We start from the raw sequence: 14,182 nt of genomic DNA on the forward strand, positions 1-14,182 counted from the left end.
AATTCTCGAGAACCAATGTTTCAATCTAGGAGGTGTATTTAGGATGAAACAAAGGGAGGACTTATATTTTAGCTTCATGGATTTCCCGCTCGCACAACAAAAAAAATCCACACAATCCTTCAAATTGTAGATCACATTAAAATCATCAAGGAATAATAAATGTGTAAGGGTTTGAGATCTGTTCCTAATTTTCACGGATCAAAGCAGCGGATTCAGCATAATGAAGAACACCACTAAGGCCTTGGCTGCAAAGAGTGAAAAGGCCAAGGGAGAGTTGGTCTCCTTGTCTATTTCCTCGGGAGGAAGAAATAACACATCTTTTTGCTCCATTAACAAGAATGGTGTATTTCGCTAAGGTGACACATACCATCGCTAAAGAAATAAATTTACCACTGAAACCAAACTAAGCAAGCATTCGGGAGAGATATGTTACTCAATTCTTTTATAAGCCCGTTTCATGTCTGAATTAAGAACGAGCACTCATTTTTTTGCCTTTCTTCTCCCTCTCGGTATAATAGCCTCTTGCATGATAAAACGTTATTAGAAATAAGTCTTCCTAGAATGTTGATTATAAAGCAGAGATGATGTTGGGAAGAATGGACTTCAATCAAGTCGCTAGAATATTTGAGATGACTTTTCTGGCTACTCCATTGAAGCTAGTTGGAAAAAACCATCCACAACCTTCGGGTTCACCTTCTTAGGTTAAATCCCAAAATTTTTGAAAGAAAATAAGAAGAAAACCATCAAAACTTGGGGATTTGAGGGTTCCCATATCAAACAATGCTCGTTTGACTCCCTCCATTGTAGGGGGTAAACATAAAAGATCACAATACACTGCAACACCTTCGAAAAAGCCTTTTCATATATCCCTTTTGATTTGAAAATATCCTGATAATGGTTATGAATAGTTGCATAAACAGCCTCCTCAGATTTGGGCCAGTTCCTTGAAGGAAAAGGAAGTTCCAAAATTCAATTTTGTTGCCTCCTTTGGATGGTACTTGCGTGGCAAATACCAAATTCTTATCACCTCCTTGAAGTCAATCAGTACGAGATTTCTGCCACCAAAACTCTTCTTCGCATTGAAGAGTCTACTCCAAATCTTTAGAAGTAGATGTGCCTAGTAGCCTAGTGAGCTATTTTTATAATTTCTGGATTTTAGACTGAATTTGGCCAAAGCTTTTCATATTTTATTTCCTTAAAACTGATTGGAAATTAGATGAATTTCGGAAGATGATAGAAACCTCAGGTCCTTGTTGAGGAGTGATACGGTAAAAATTGACCAGATGATCTTCTCCGCAGTTCCTGGTGCTTTAGCCGACCTGCACAGAAGAGATGATAGGGGAGAGTCGGGCTGACTTGACAGGGACTCTCCGATGCCTAAGTCAGATCTTTCCATAGCAAATGCTCAAGAAAGTTTTTCCAGTAAAAGAAGTGATTGATCCCCTATAATGGAGGCTTACCTTGGTATTTATAGGCTGCTGATGGAGAGAGAAGGAAGGACGTTTGTGGAGAGTCTTGTTTAGGCGTAGATTTTTTGAGGGCAGTGGCTTTGTGATTCTGGGAATATTCCAGGTTCCAGGGCATGTTATGGGAATAATCCCTGTTGATCTCGAATGTGCAAATCGTGAGAGGGGTGGATGCCTCTGATGAAGTGTAGTGGATAGAGTCCTGTCCTTGTGAATAGGGATTACGTTCCTTGAATGTAAGGGTGGACGAAAACACATTTTTAGAAACCTTGTTGTTTACGTTGGACTGCGGTGACGGCACAGCCTAATGGAGGGCCGAGGTGGCAGCACGGCCTGATGGAGGCCGAGGTGGTAACACGGCCTGATGAGATTCTGAGTTGGCAGCACGGCCTGATGGGATGCTGGGGTGGCAGCACGGCCTTATGGAGGTCCGAGGTGGCATCACGACCTGATGGAGGGCCGAGGTAGTAGTACGGCCTGATGAGATACAAGGTGGCAGCACAGCCTGATAGAGGGTCAATGTGGTAACACGGCCTGATGAGATGCTGAGGTGGTAGCACGGCCTGATGGGATGCCGAAGTGGCAGCATGACCTGATGGAGGGCCGAGGTGGTAACACGACCTGATGAGATGTCGAGGTGGCAGCACAGCCTGATGAAGGGTCGAGGTGCAGCATTGGTCAGGACGATCCCTACCCGTGCCATGGTTGGGAAGAAATACCCTCATCAGAGAGCTATCCCAGCTGTCGCAACCACATCTTTACATTTTGGGTGACAAAACCACATGACTCAAAATGAAATAGGTAAGGGCCTCTATTTAGTCTACCTTTCGTATCCACATAAAAGGTGCATGGTCTGAACCAACTGCCACCTTCACAAAAACCACCGCCTCAGCAAAAAAAAAAAAAAAAATATATATATATATATATATATATTCTTCAATTTGCATTAGCTAAGGCTCAGTTAAGTCAAATCTAAATATTAGCCTAGCCATGCCAAGACATTTATTACTCTATGTGTATACTTGTCCATTTGGAGAACAGATCAGATTTATATATGAGAACAATCATGTATATTCTTGGTCCATGAATTTTAAATCTATTGAATGAAGAAAGAGAGAAAAGTGTATTTCAAATCCATGGAATAAAGATGCATGAGATTGTTCTTGTACGTGAACTTAATCCACTCTTGTCCATGTGCACCCTAATCAACAAATCGCAATTTTCATTAATTAGATAACAACATCCATAGAGTTGGAAAAATTGGGCTAAAAGGATTATATAAATCACACAGTCCATCATAGAGGAATCCCGAAACAAAGAGACATCTAGGAAAAAAATGAGATGTCTTCCAACAAGATTCAACAAATGGGTGCAATAACAAAGCATGAACAATGAAGAGCAAGTAAAATTGTTCCTTCAATAGAGTGATTGATTGAACCTTAAGATTTTGGTGTATGAGTTGCCTGTAGTCGTCGAGTGATTGGAAACTTTTTAGATTACGTGTTCAGATGCTCTTAGTCATTCAATGTTCACTTTTTCTTTAATATTGGCATATTAGAAGAAGAAAGCCACGTGTTTTATTCATTTACCTTTTTTTTTTTTTTTAACGGATTACGGGTTTTGTTAATTTACCACTCACCAGAAGTCGTGGTGTTTTTTACTCTTCATATCTTACAGATAAACACGCGTTATGTGTAACAGAGGATCATATCTCGCCAACTCAAACTCAAATATTCCATTTCCCCTGATGTGTGGATGAGATTCGTTATTTTACAAAATGCGTGCTGACGTGGATTATCACAATGTCTCTGGGAATTATTCCTTTCAAGACACCGCCAGTATGCAGCATCTCGAAACCGGCAACCGTCAGATCAGGTAGCCACGTGGCGCATTTACAATGGCCATTTCTTTGAAACAAAATCGCCGATCTAACCGCGAGTTTCCCGCGTTTACTTGGCGCCATAAAGATGTCTGTTAAACAAATTTTCGGTTGCGCAAGGCCAAAGTTACTAAATTACAAAATTACCCCTTACTTTTAATATCTAAAACCACTAGCGCAGCTTCCAGTTTTCTTGTGTGAAATACAGGTCGGAGGTCCACTCCACCAGTGGAGCGCACTTTAGACATCCGATCGATCAATCTTAACCATTCAAACCATGGTCAGCAATTTAAGCCAACAAATTGGACGGATAAGAAGACGGGAGGGAGGCCAGTCATTGACTATTCATGGACCGATAGAGGACGGTTTCTAATTCTAACACAGCAGGAAAAATCTTGGTTAGTGGAAATGGACTTCTGGACACGTCAATCGGCCAGCAAAAGAGACCCGGCTTTCAAGAAATCCAGATGTCTCAGTGAAACCACTTATCCACAAATATGGAAACAAAAGAAAAGAAACCCTATAAAGATATAAATTTAAAATAAAAATAAATAAAAATATTAAAATCATGAAAAGGGATTCCATTTCAACTGGTTTATATAACAACAAAAAATTTCAACCAAAAAGAATGAAAAAGTTAATAGTTTCTCATTCTCTTAAATTTAATTTATATTTATATAATTTTTTTTTTTAAATATTTACTTTTGAGAGAGATAATATTATCTAGTCATGATGGCCTATGTCGATATTAAAATCAATGAGAGCATGTATAAGCATCTAATAAGGGTAAAGTGGTCATTTCATCACCCTATATGTGTGGTTGCATCGTTTTCTCCATTAATTTTTTTTTATGTTTTTTAATAAAAAAAATTCTCACCCTCATTTTAGGTATTTTAATACAATAGAAAAAAAATAAAATAAAATAAAAATATTGAAGTCATTAAAAAATAATCTGAATATTCTGAAAAATCAGACAGAAAATTTATATTATAGAAATTTTAATCAATATAAGAAATAAGTTTAAGTAGCTTACAGAAATTTTCCCATGGGTCAAAAGACTGAAAAAAAAAAAAATTTAGAGAGATGATGAAAGAGGAGAGAAAATCAAAGCGAAGTCTCCAACAAACAGATGGTTTTGTTGAATGAAAACCGGCCTCCGTTAAACGGTGCTTCGGTTCCGAAACTGGCCATTCAATATTTCTTTTCTGGGTGACCTGAATTAGTAGGGTTTTCTCGTCCACTCCAAGTAGAGAAAGTAATAAATGCATTTGTAGAGAAAATCCCAGTTTTTTTGGTGGGAGGAAGATTCCATTTCTTCCCCTTCCCCTCTCTGCTCGGATCGATGTCGACGAACTATCAGGTTGGGTTCTTTTAGCGATAATCTTTGTTACCCATTTGGATAGTTTTGTTGATTGGCTTGAGAAACTTTGAGTTCTGGGGTAGGTAACTGGGATGTTTCTGGTTATCCGAGTTCTTGTTTCTTGTTTGCATGACAATCAAGATTTTGGCTTCAAACCCAAGTAACCCATTAGCGTTTTCTGCCTAAAATTGATTGGAAATTCACTTCCGGGTTGTTTGAGTAAGCGTGTTCTTATGGTTGGATTTTTATTTTTTTTTAATCGGGGGAGAGTTAATTTCATTGCTTGAGTTTCTGTCTTATTTTTTTTTTCAAGAACTGTATTTGATTTTAGATTGAGATTGTAATGGGAGGTTTGAGAAAACTCTTTACCTTCTGATTCCGTTATTTATTTATTTATTTTTAATTGGTAACAGAGAAATCTGATCCGCGGCTTTGATATTTCAACCATGGCAACGAAATCTGGTTCGCTTGATTACTGGCGCAAGTACTTTCGGAGTACGAATTCGGACATCTTTGAGGTCATTGAGTATGCAATCATGGTGGCTGCTTCGGATTGTCCTAACGAGTTTAAGATGAGAAGGGATCGAATTGCAGAGCGGCTTTATACCTGTAAATTAACTAGGTGTTCTGGGTGTGATCGTGTGGAGCTGGCAGTACCAAAGGAGGAAGAAGGCGATGATAGTGGCTGTAAGAGTGATGGTGATTTTGAGGGTTCTCTTGGGAAGGAGAGCAAGGTTAATAGTTGTACAAATGACAACGCTGAGAACGATATGAAGAGGGTGAGCAATTACAGCTACGATGAAGCGGAGGCACTGACAGAGGAGATTGAAGAGGAGACTCAGATTGTGGGTGAGGTCATGAGGATCAAAGAGATTCTTGTCGACAGTCAAGATCAGGTTTTTCCCTTACTTACCAACACTGCTATATCATTCTATTCTGATAAATTTGGTTTCTGTTATTGCTACTGTAATGGGGTTGTCCTAGTTTGGAATTTCAATTTTATGTTGATCAGATAAAAATGACACTGTGGAATGCGTTGCTGAGTTGATGAATCATAGTTTAGCTCCTCTGGTGTAGGTGGAAATTTCATTTGAACTTTTGTTTACTCTATGAATGGTTTGTTTTGATTGTTGGGTTCCGAAGAATTAGTTTGAAGTTCATTTCCATTTTGAGATCTGTTATTGGGATGTTTGGTTACTGTAGTGGCTGTTTTTGGAATGTGGATTATCAGATTTAACCTTGCTTCATTTTCGCAGGCTTGTCAGTTCTGATTGGGGGGTGTATGTGAAATTCTGTTCCCATCTTTAATAATGTTGTGCTTGTGATGTCCAATTATGGCTCTTTTTTTTTTTTTTTTTTTTTTTCTGATTGTGATGATCTGCTTGTCAGTTATCGACTCTACTTTTTGTTGGTTCTCCTGATCTAATTATTGCTGCTTTGATTACTGCTATTAACAGTCGGATGGGATATTGTTCGAATCATTAAGGAGGCTTCAATTGATGGCGCTTACTGTGGATACATTGAAGGTTTGAATCAAATCTAATTCTATCCTGTTTTCTTTCTATTTTGCGTCAGAAAATTAAATCTCAATATATATTTGTTGTCATAATTTTACTTCCACTCTTGTTTCCGAAGTAGTCGGAATATATTCCTTAGTTATTGTGCTGTGCATTTACTCTCCGTCTCTGAAGTAGTCGGAATATATTCTCTAGTTATTGTGCTGTGCATTTACTCTTTGCTGTTGCAATTTGTTAATTTTTTTTGGATTTTGTTTTCCACAGGCAACTGAAATTGGAAAGGCTGTAAATGGCCTCCGGAAGCACAATGCTAAGCAGATTCGTCACCTTGCAAGAACTCTCATTGAGTATGAAATAACTGCCCCTGGCTATAGTATTTTTTGTTCCATTTCTTCTTTTATTGTAGAGTGTAGGGCTGTGTGATCTGGATACTTTAAAACAAGTGCAGTTTTGAAACAGATATTAAAATTTTCCAAATTTCGTTCTTGAGTTATGTAAATGCATGTTCTTGCCTCTTCTGGTCAAAATTAGGACTTAGATTAGTAGTGTACACCTAAAATTTTCAACCATTCTCTATTGTTTCGTCATTTGGTGGCTCATTTCTGCCTCTTTTTTTTGGGTGCTTCTGCATTTGTAACACTAATAACCTAGTCCGTCCTTTTCCACTTACGAACGGATAAGGACCTACAAATCTATTGCTGCTCTTGCTAAGACCTAAATAGCAAATCAAGCAAACTCCTAACTTTGTTGAGTTAAAGCTCCTAACCTGCTTGGGTTGTTCATTGATATGATAAACTAGTGATGGATTCCTTTTATAACTTATTACCTGATCACAATTAGTTTACTGACCTATTTGGTTCTTGTTCTTTTAAGGTTCTTAGAATAATTCTTTTCTTTTGGTATCAACCATAGTGAAAATCATTGTGGTGTTTCATTGTTCTGTTTTTAGGTTAGCAAAATATATCTTACTTATAGTCATAATTTTCATTGTCCAATACAGTGGCTGGAAGGATATAGTTGATGAGTGGGTGAATGCAGCAGCTGCAGTTGCCGGTACTATTTGTTCCTGCAGTTTGTTTTATAGTTGGTGAAGATGTGTTTTGCCTTCTTTTGGCTGAGGTAAATTCCCATACTTGTGAATTGATAGGTGCAACAGAAGGTTCTCCAGATTCTGTCAACCCTTCTGTTGTTGTTGATGAAGAAGAAGAAGGGCTGCCTTCACCTCCACTGGATGAAGGAGCGTTCTTTGGGACTCAGCCTACCTCATTAGAGCTCTCTCAGGTAGAGAATTTTCTTTCTTATTTGAGAAAAGAATCCTCTAGTTCTTATTGTCGGACACTGATTGGGATCTGCTTTTTCCTTTTTGAACTTGTTATCTGGACCTATGAAAAGTTCTTTGATGGCATGGATGATGATGGAAGTGAGTCAATTTTTCGACCTCTTCTGCTTCCAATATATTATTTTTTCTGGTAGATTGTATCTTTCTGAATTCCTGCCTTTAACTTTGGTTGGGGAATGTTTGGGCAGATCCTCGGAACAATGGGCAATTCGACCAGAATCGGGAGGATGGGGGAAAAACAACACTGGAGAGCCGAAATATCTCCAAGAGGAAACCACCGCTTCCGAATGAGTCAAATATGCTCACCAAGGACAAGAAGGGTCTGCCAGTGAGGAAACCCGAAGCTTGTATCAGACAAGCAAAGCCCTCCAACACTGAGTCCGGGCCAGGGAGACCTCTAAAGCAAAGCTCAGTGCCCAAATACAATAATGATACCAAATTTCAACAAAAAATGGATATCAATGGAATACAGAAGAGGCCAGTGTCTGGTCAACAAGATGTAAGTGTCACAAGTTGTTTTTCTGTAATTTTATGTTCAAGCACTGTTCTCCTTATCACTGAGGTTTATTGATTTATTTGAATACTGATCATCTTAGTTAATCTTAAATAGAAATCAAAGTCATCTGATGAGATTTCAGTCCAAGCAAAACTTGAAGCAGCTAAAAGGAAACTTCAAGAGGGATACCAACAAGCTGAGAATGGTTAGTTCATCCCCAAACTTGGTTGCATGACTTCTATGTTAGTTTTAAGTAGGAAGTCTGAAACTAGTCTGATCGGCCACATCGGCTACTGTTCTTCTTGTGTGTACAGCTAAGAAACAACGGACAATACAGGTCATGGAATTGCATGACCTCCCAAAGCAAGGGCTTGGTCATAGACATCCTCCTCATGCTAAACTTGGCAACCACAATTGGAATTGGGCAAATGGACGACGACACTGATGTAGTGATTTTACACCAAAGTTCATGGAACTGGATGTAATTACCTTGTTTCTTCCATTGCAGAAGCTGATGATGGGAGAAACATCAAAATGCTTCCTGGCATTCCATCTCTTAACCCCCATTTAGTAGTATAGGAATTCAGAGTTAGATACCCACCAATTTTGCTGGTGCGATGAGACGATGGTTGGGGAAGCACTGAAAGTTGGGTTAAGGTCTCTTGAAACTCTTATCTGAGCATTCAAACGTAATGATTTACAACAATTCAAGTACATTACATAAGGGGTAAATAATGAGATAGCATAATAGGCTTCAATATAGAGAAGCTTTAGTTGAACATGTTCATGATATGTAGTTAGTTAGCCGTCAACAATCTTGTTTGTTCATCCCTCAAACTCTTTCATGACATAATCAGATATGGCATTTATATTGCACTTTGTGAAGTGCATTCCAATAGAATCATTTTACTGTATCATCTGTTGAATTTGTTCTATAGAATAAATTGAAGTACTTTTGATATTGGTTGAAGGTTTCCTTGATTCTTGAAGTTTATTAGTTCTTTTTTAATCTAACTAGCCTTCCTAATCAGGCAAGATTGCAAAATTGTAATCATTATTTTGATTGGTATATCATGAATTGATGTTTTAGTTGACATAAAAGACGCAAGTTCCCGAAATGTTGTGATTATTAATCAATGCAAGAAATAGAGAAGCTGAGAGGTGGGGGCGGGGGGTTAGGTGAGTGGATAATGTCCACTATAACTTCTTTAATAAAAAGGGATTTTATTTGCTGTATGACACAGATGTATTGGGTAAATCTTTGACGTGTACTCCTGTTTGGATTATCCGAATATGATGTTAATTGTACTTGGATTTCATATAATATTGCAAGGGAAGATAGATGAATGAAGTGGCAAAGACGTTCATGATTATCTTTGAGGCAGGGAAGCCGAGTAAGGAAAACATGAGAAACAGCTGCAATGGAATAGAGAAAGGGAAACCATAAGAAAAGACCTGATTTTGTTTGCCAAACTATAGGGTTGCCAAAATACCAACTGCTTTTCTTAGGAACAGTAACACCATGGATCCTCTGGAGAACCGTTAATGGTCTTATAAAGCATTGGCCAGCTCGATCGGTGGGGCTCATGATGGTTGAACCTTACATTGCAGAATTATATATGCCGATTTGAATTGGAATCGGCCATGATCGACTTGGCAGAATCTGGTGTTGGTGTATGATATCTTGTATACTATCGCAGTTTAACCTAGAGAGTATTGGTGCAAACCCCCCTGACAGAACGGTGGTCTCGCTTGTTGGTAGCGAGTTGTGGGGGTTGCAAGAGGGGCAGGAGGCCCCTGCATAGCGGGGGTATAGGGGGACTTAGCAGTTTTGTACTTTTCGATATTAGAGTTTTTCGCTATATATTTGTAGTGAGGTTTACTTTTTCTATAAGTAATTTTGAGAGATGTGAAGATGAGCATTGTAATCTTATTCTTCATTGATATTGAAACAAATTCTCAGCTCACCAAGGACGTAGGCAATCTTGTCAAACCTCGTAAACATATGTGCATTGTTTATTTTTGTTTTTTCTATCACCTTCTGAATCGCTTTTAGGGTTGTGTTTCTACATCTGACCAATTTTGATTATATTCTAACCTATTTTGACCAATTCCGATGATTTAGATTGGAAATGGCACTAATCGATTCAATCCCTAGTTCTGATTTTCATAACCTTGGTTGAACCATTCAAATTTCAAACCATATCTGATGGGTTTTTAAAGGTCTTGTTTTCTCTATAGTGGTCAATCAATTTGAGCCGTGTGAGGGTAAGGATGTGAATTTGAAACCAAAACCGTTTATCGAAATCAAACCAAGCCGTTTACACCTAAACCACAAAATCGTTTAGTAAATGGTTTGGTTATGGTTTCAAGTTTCAGGCCGATTAGCTAAACATGTTGAAACCGAACCGAGCCGTTTAACTCGTTGGTTTCAAACCTAATTGACACTGTGAAAATCGAACTGTTTAAACTGTCAAAATCGATCCGATTAACTTGTTTAAAGATTAAATAAAGTGGTTGCAAAATATCATTAGTATCTCATTTGACTCAAAGATCGAGTGCTGCAAGCTTGCAAATAATTTTAGAGGTAGCTTGCTCATTTTTTGGAATGCCGATTAAATTAATCCAATGCACTAAGTATAATATATACTGATAAAAATGTAATTTTTGCTTATACCATGGCATATTAAATATATATTTTTTAATGTTATAATACATTATTTGGGGAGGGGGAGAAGAAGAAAATCTCTGTTATAAGCGTTACTTACTGACTTGCTAGATGTGCTTGAAACTATTTTTTATCAAAATATTTTCTTTTGCTTAGTTGTTTGGTTGTTTTAACAAAACATAATGAGTTGCATTTCATATTCTCAAGATTGAATCGTTCATCACCAAAAACAAATTTTACTAAACATGCGAAAAAATTAGCAAACCGATTGCTAACCATTTAGAAACCGTATGGAATAAATCTAAACTTAAACCGAAACTGTTTAAAGCCGTGAAATCAAAACTGTTTAAAAACAGTGGAAATAAAAAACCATTTACTAAATGATTGCGATTTCAGAAAGTGCAACCGTTTAGTAAATGATAGGATTTTGATTTTAACCAAAATATATATAAACCGAATCAAACCGTACCACAGAGCTCCCTTACGCTCATTGTCAAGTGGGTCCCACTAGCATCTACAAGACTAAAACACAACGCCATGAATGAGCTCACTATTGTTTTTAAAAATTACTTTGCTATTATTTTTAATTTTTTATTTTTAAAATTGTATTTTTCCATGTGATGAATATAACAAGGTAAGGTGCGGTGCTTCCATAAAATAAGCCAACTAATAGAGGAAGTTGGTGGGAAAGGAATACTGAGCAGACAAGCTTTGCTTATTATTATTTTATTTTATTTTTTTTGGGTAAACGCAGACAAAGCTTTGGTTACGTGGTCCACACATTTGAACAGGTACACTAACGATGTGAATTTGTAATTGAAACTGTTTACCGAAATCAAATTGATCCATTTACATTGAAATCGCAAAATCCTTTAGTAAATGGTGCAGTTATGATTTCAAGTTTCAAGCTGATTAGCTAAACAGGTCGAGTCAGTTTTAACCGCGTAACCCATTGGTTTCAAACCGAATTGAAACTGTTTAAACTGAATCGTTTAAACCGTTTAAACTGATCCGATTAATCCGTATAACAATTAAATAAAAAAGGGGCAGTAATCCGTATAACAATTAACAATTAAATTAAGTGTCCATCTTGCTTTTGTATGATTTATTGCAATTCAATTCAAGTTTAGGCTTTAGATCATAAACTTGTAATCCATATATGTGTTTTGGCTGAACGACCTGTCATTTTAATATTTTATGCTGTAGAAGGCTGGATTTGGATGTTGTATGATATTAGTACTAAATGTTTGAGAATGACCATACAAAGAAATATCTCTAAATTATCAAATTAAGACATACCATCATTAATATAGAATCTCTTATTTGTGATTGCCAATTATTTTTTGATAAGCTTTTGATCTTCAGTTTAGAGATGATTGCAAGTTATAACAAACCGATTGTGAATTGTTTTATAAACCGTATGGAATAAACTGAAACTGAAACCATTTAAAACCATAAAACTGACACCGTTTAGAAACTGTGAAAACCGAAACCGTTAACTAAATGCTCACGATTTCAGAAAGTGGAACCGTTTAGTAAATGATGCAGTTATGGTTTTAATCAAATAAATGTGAATCGAATCGATTCTCACCGTTTAAATTGAAACCAAACCAATTAATACCCTTAAGGTACACTGTGTGTTTAAAATTACATTCTCAATATCATTTTCACATGGCATGGCATGACTTGAACCATTTGAACTTCCTTCAAATCAAATGGTCAAAATTGATGAACAATTGACCATCCCAAGTCTACTGTGACAAAAACTAAGAAGAGATTTCTAAATTAAGATTTCAGGACCAATTCAATAAATAAATAAATAAATGATTACTGTATTCTCCCAAGGTCTTCTTCAGGTAAGATAGAGATTGATATCAGTCTTGTTCGATCCCAAAACCGATATAAATGAAAAATAATTAAGTAAAAAAAAAAACAAAAAAGGTCTTCATCAAGTAAGAAAGAGATCGATATCAGCCTTGTTCGATCCCGAAACCGATATAAATGAAAATTAATAAAGTAAAAAAAAAAAATATATATATATATATATATATATGAAAAAATATATATATATGTATATATATTTAAATCGATACAAATCGATATCGGTCTTGTCCGATCCCAAGACCGATACTGATTTTTCTTAAACCATGAGTGGGACCCATTGAAGGGTAGATTCTTTGTTAGTGACCAATTATAAGGGACATACTGTTATACCGTATGAGCCCCACAATTGTGACCTTACTGTTAAGAAATTTTTAAGCGACAAAATATTCCATAGGAAGTTAAGGGGTGCTGGTACGCGGCGGGAACGAGGGACGTTGCTTCCAAGGGCACCCCTGGTTATTACCATTTTATTGTTGACTACTATCAATGTGGGTCTCATATCACTGAAAATTGTCTTCATTCTCCATCCGGCCCTTCTAAGGGAAAGAGAAGCTTGAAAGACACTGTGAGCCCCTACTCCCGTAACAACCAGAAAGGGATACCGTCCTAATGGAAATTCCGTCCTTATTTATGATCATATGTTTCTGGTGGGCTTCAATAAAGAAGTCATTTTGCATTTCATGGGGGTAAGGGATGGGACAATTATTTCCCTGCATGTGTTTGGCATATGGTCCACACTCTTTCACATAAATCATTTTTCTCAATTAAGAATTAAATAATTAAAATAAAAAAAGACAGAAGGATGGAAGGTTGAAGAAGTAAAGGAGAAGGTTTGGTAAGTTGGTAACGAAGTAGTTACAATGCTAAGCCTGAAATGAATAAGGTGGAATAAGAAATTGAAAATGGGTGACCTTTCTTTCTTCTTTCCCTTCATATTTGTATTATTAAAGATTTAATTATTTTCTCCTTTAAAAAGATAAATTAGGTAGTTACTTAAATAATAGAGTTTCTTCATGTGATTATCAATTTATGATGTTAATTTTGTAATCTGTAGAGATCAAGATTCGTCGTTATATATCAAAATTGAAATTGACTATGACTTTCTTGTATAATTTGAATTTGATTGTTAGGTTTATTTATTGTGATATCCATGAAATCTTGCTTCTTTCTCCTCTACTTATTCTATAGTTTTTGCACAAAAGACGCAATCAGGTGACTTCAAATAGATTGGTGGTATGTCTTTAGATGAGTTAAGTTGACTTTTGCAGTTTAATCAAAAAACTAATTGATGGGATAAGGTCTGAGACCTTTTTATCGAAAAAAAAAGGACAAAGATCTGAGACCCATACGACTTGGTATGTGGTGATTGATGAAGATTTTCTATACGGTGGGTCCACTCTTAGGATTTGGATCGAGGTCTATCTTGCACAAAGTTTTTTTTTTTTTATTTGTTTAAGTGAATAGAAAAAGTGGGTTAGAGAGGCTCGGTGAAATAGATATGTCTATGAAGATGCAGACTACCTGCACCTGAACAGAAAGATCCTATGAAGCTTTACTGTCCTTTGGGATTGGC

At 36.8% G+C, this 14,182-nt stretch overlaps 1 protein-coding gene across 1 annotated transcript; it reads left to right on the plus strand.

Moving 5' to 3' along the window:
• The first annotated feature begins 4,402 nt into the window (after positions 1–4,402).
• LOC122064365 (probable mediator of RNA polymerase II transcription subunit 26b) lies at positions 4,403–9,027 on the plus strand. The gene is made up of 10 exons (XM_042628080.1): positions 4,403–4,705; positions 5,119–5,601; positions 6,163–6,231; positions 6,487–6,569; positions 7,223–7,275; positions 7,370–7,503; positions 7,615–7,642; positions 7,750–8,060; positions 8,172–8,262; positions 8,372–9,027. The coding sequence occupies exons 1-10, from the start codon at positions 4,688–4,690 to the stop codon at positions 8,500–8,502; spliced, it is 1,401 nt and encodes a 466-aa protein (XP_042484014.1). The 5' UTR covers positions 4,403–4,687; the 3' UTR covers positions 8,503–9,027.
• Positions 9,028–14,182: the final 5,155 nt, after the last annotated feature.

The sequence above is a fragment of the Macadamia integrifolia genome, unplaced genomic scaffold (genome assembly GCF_013358625.1).
Source record: "Macadamia integrifolia cultivar HAES 741 unplaced genomic scaffold, SCU_Mint_v3 scaffold1630, whole genome shotgun sequence".
In the NCBI taxonomy this organism is placed as follows: Eukaryota; Viridiplantae; Streptophyta; class Magnoliopsida; order Proteales; family Proteaceae; genus Macadamia; species Macadamia integrifolia.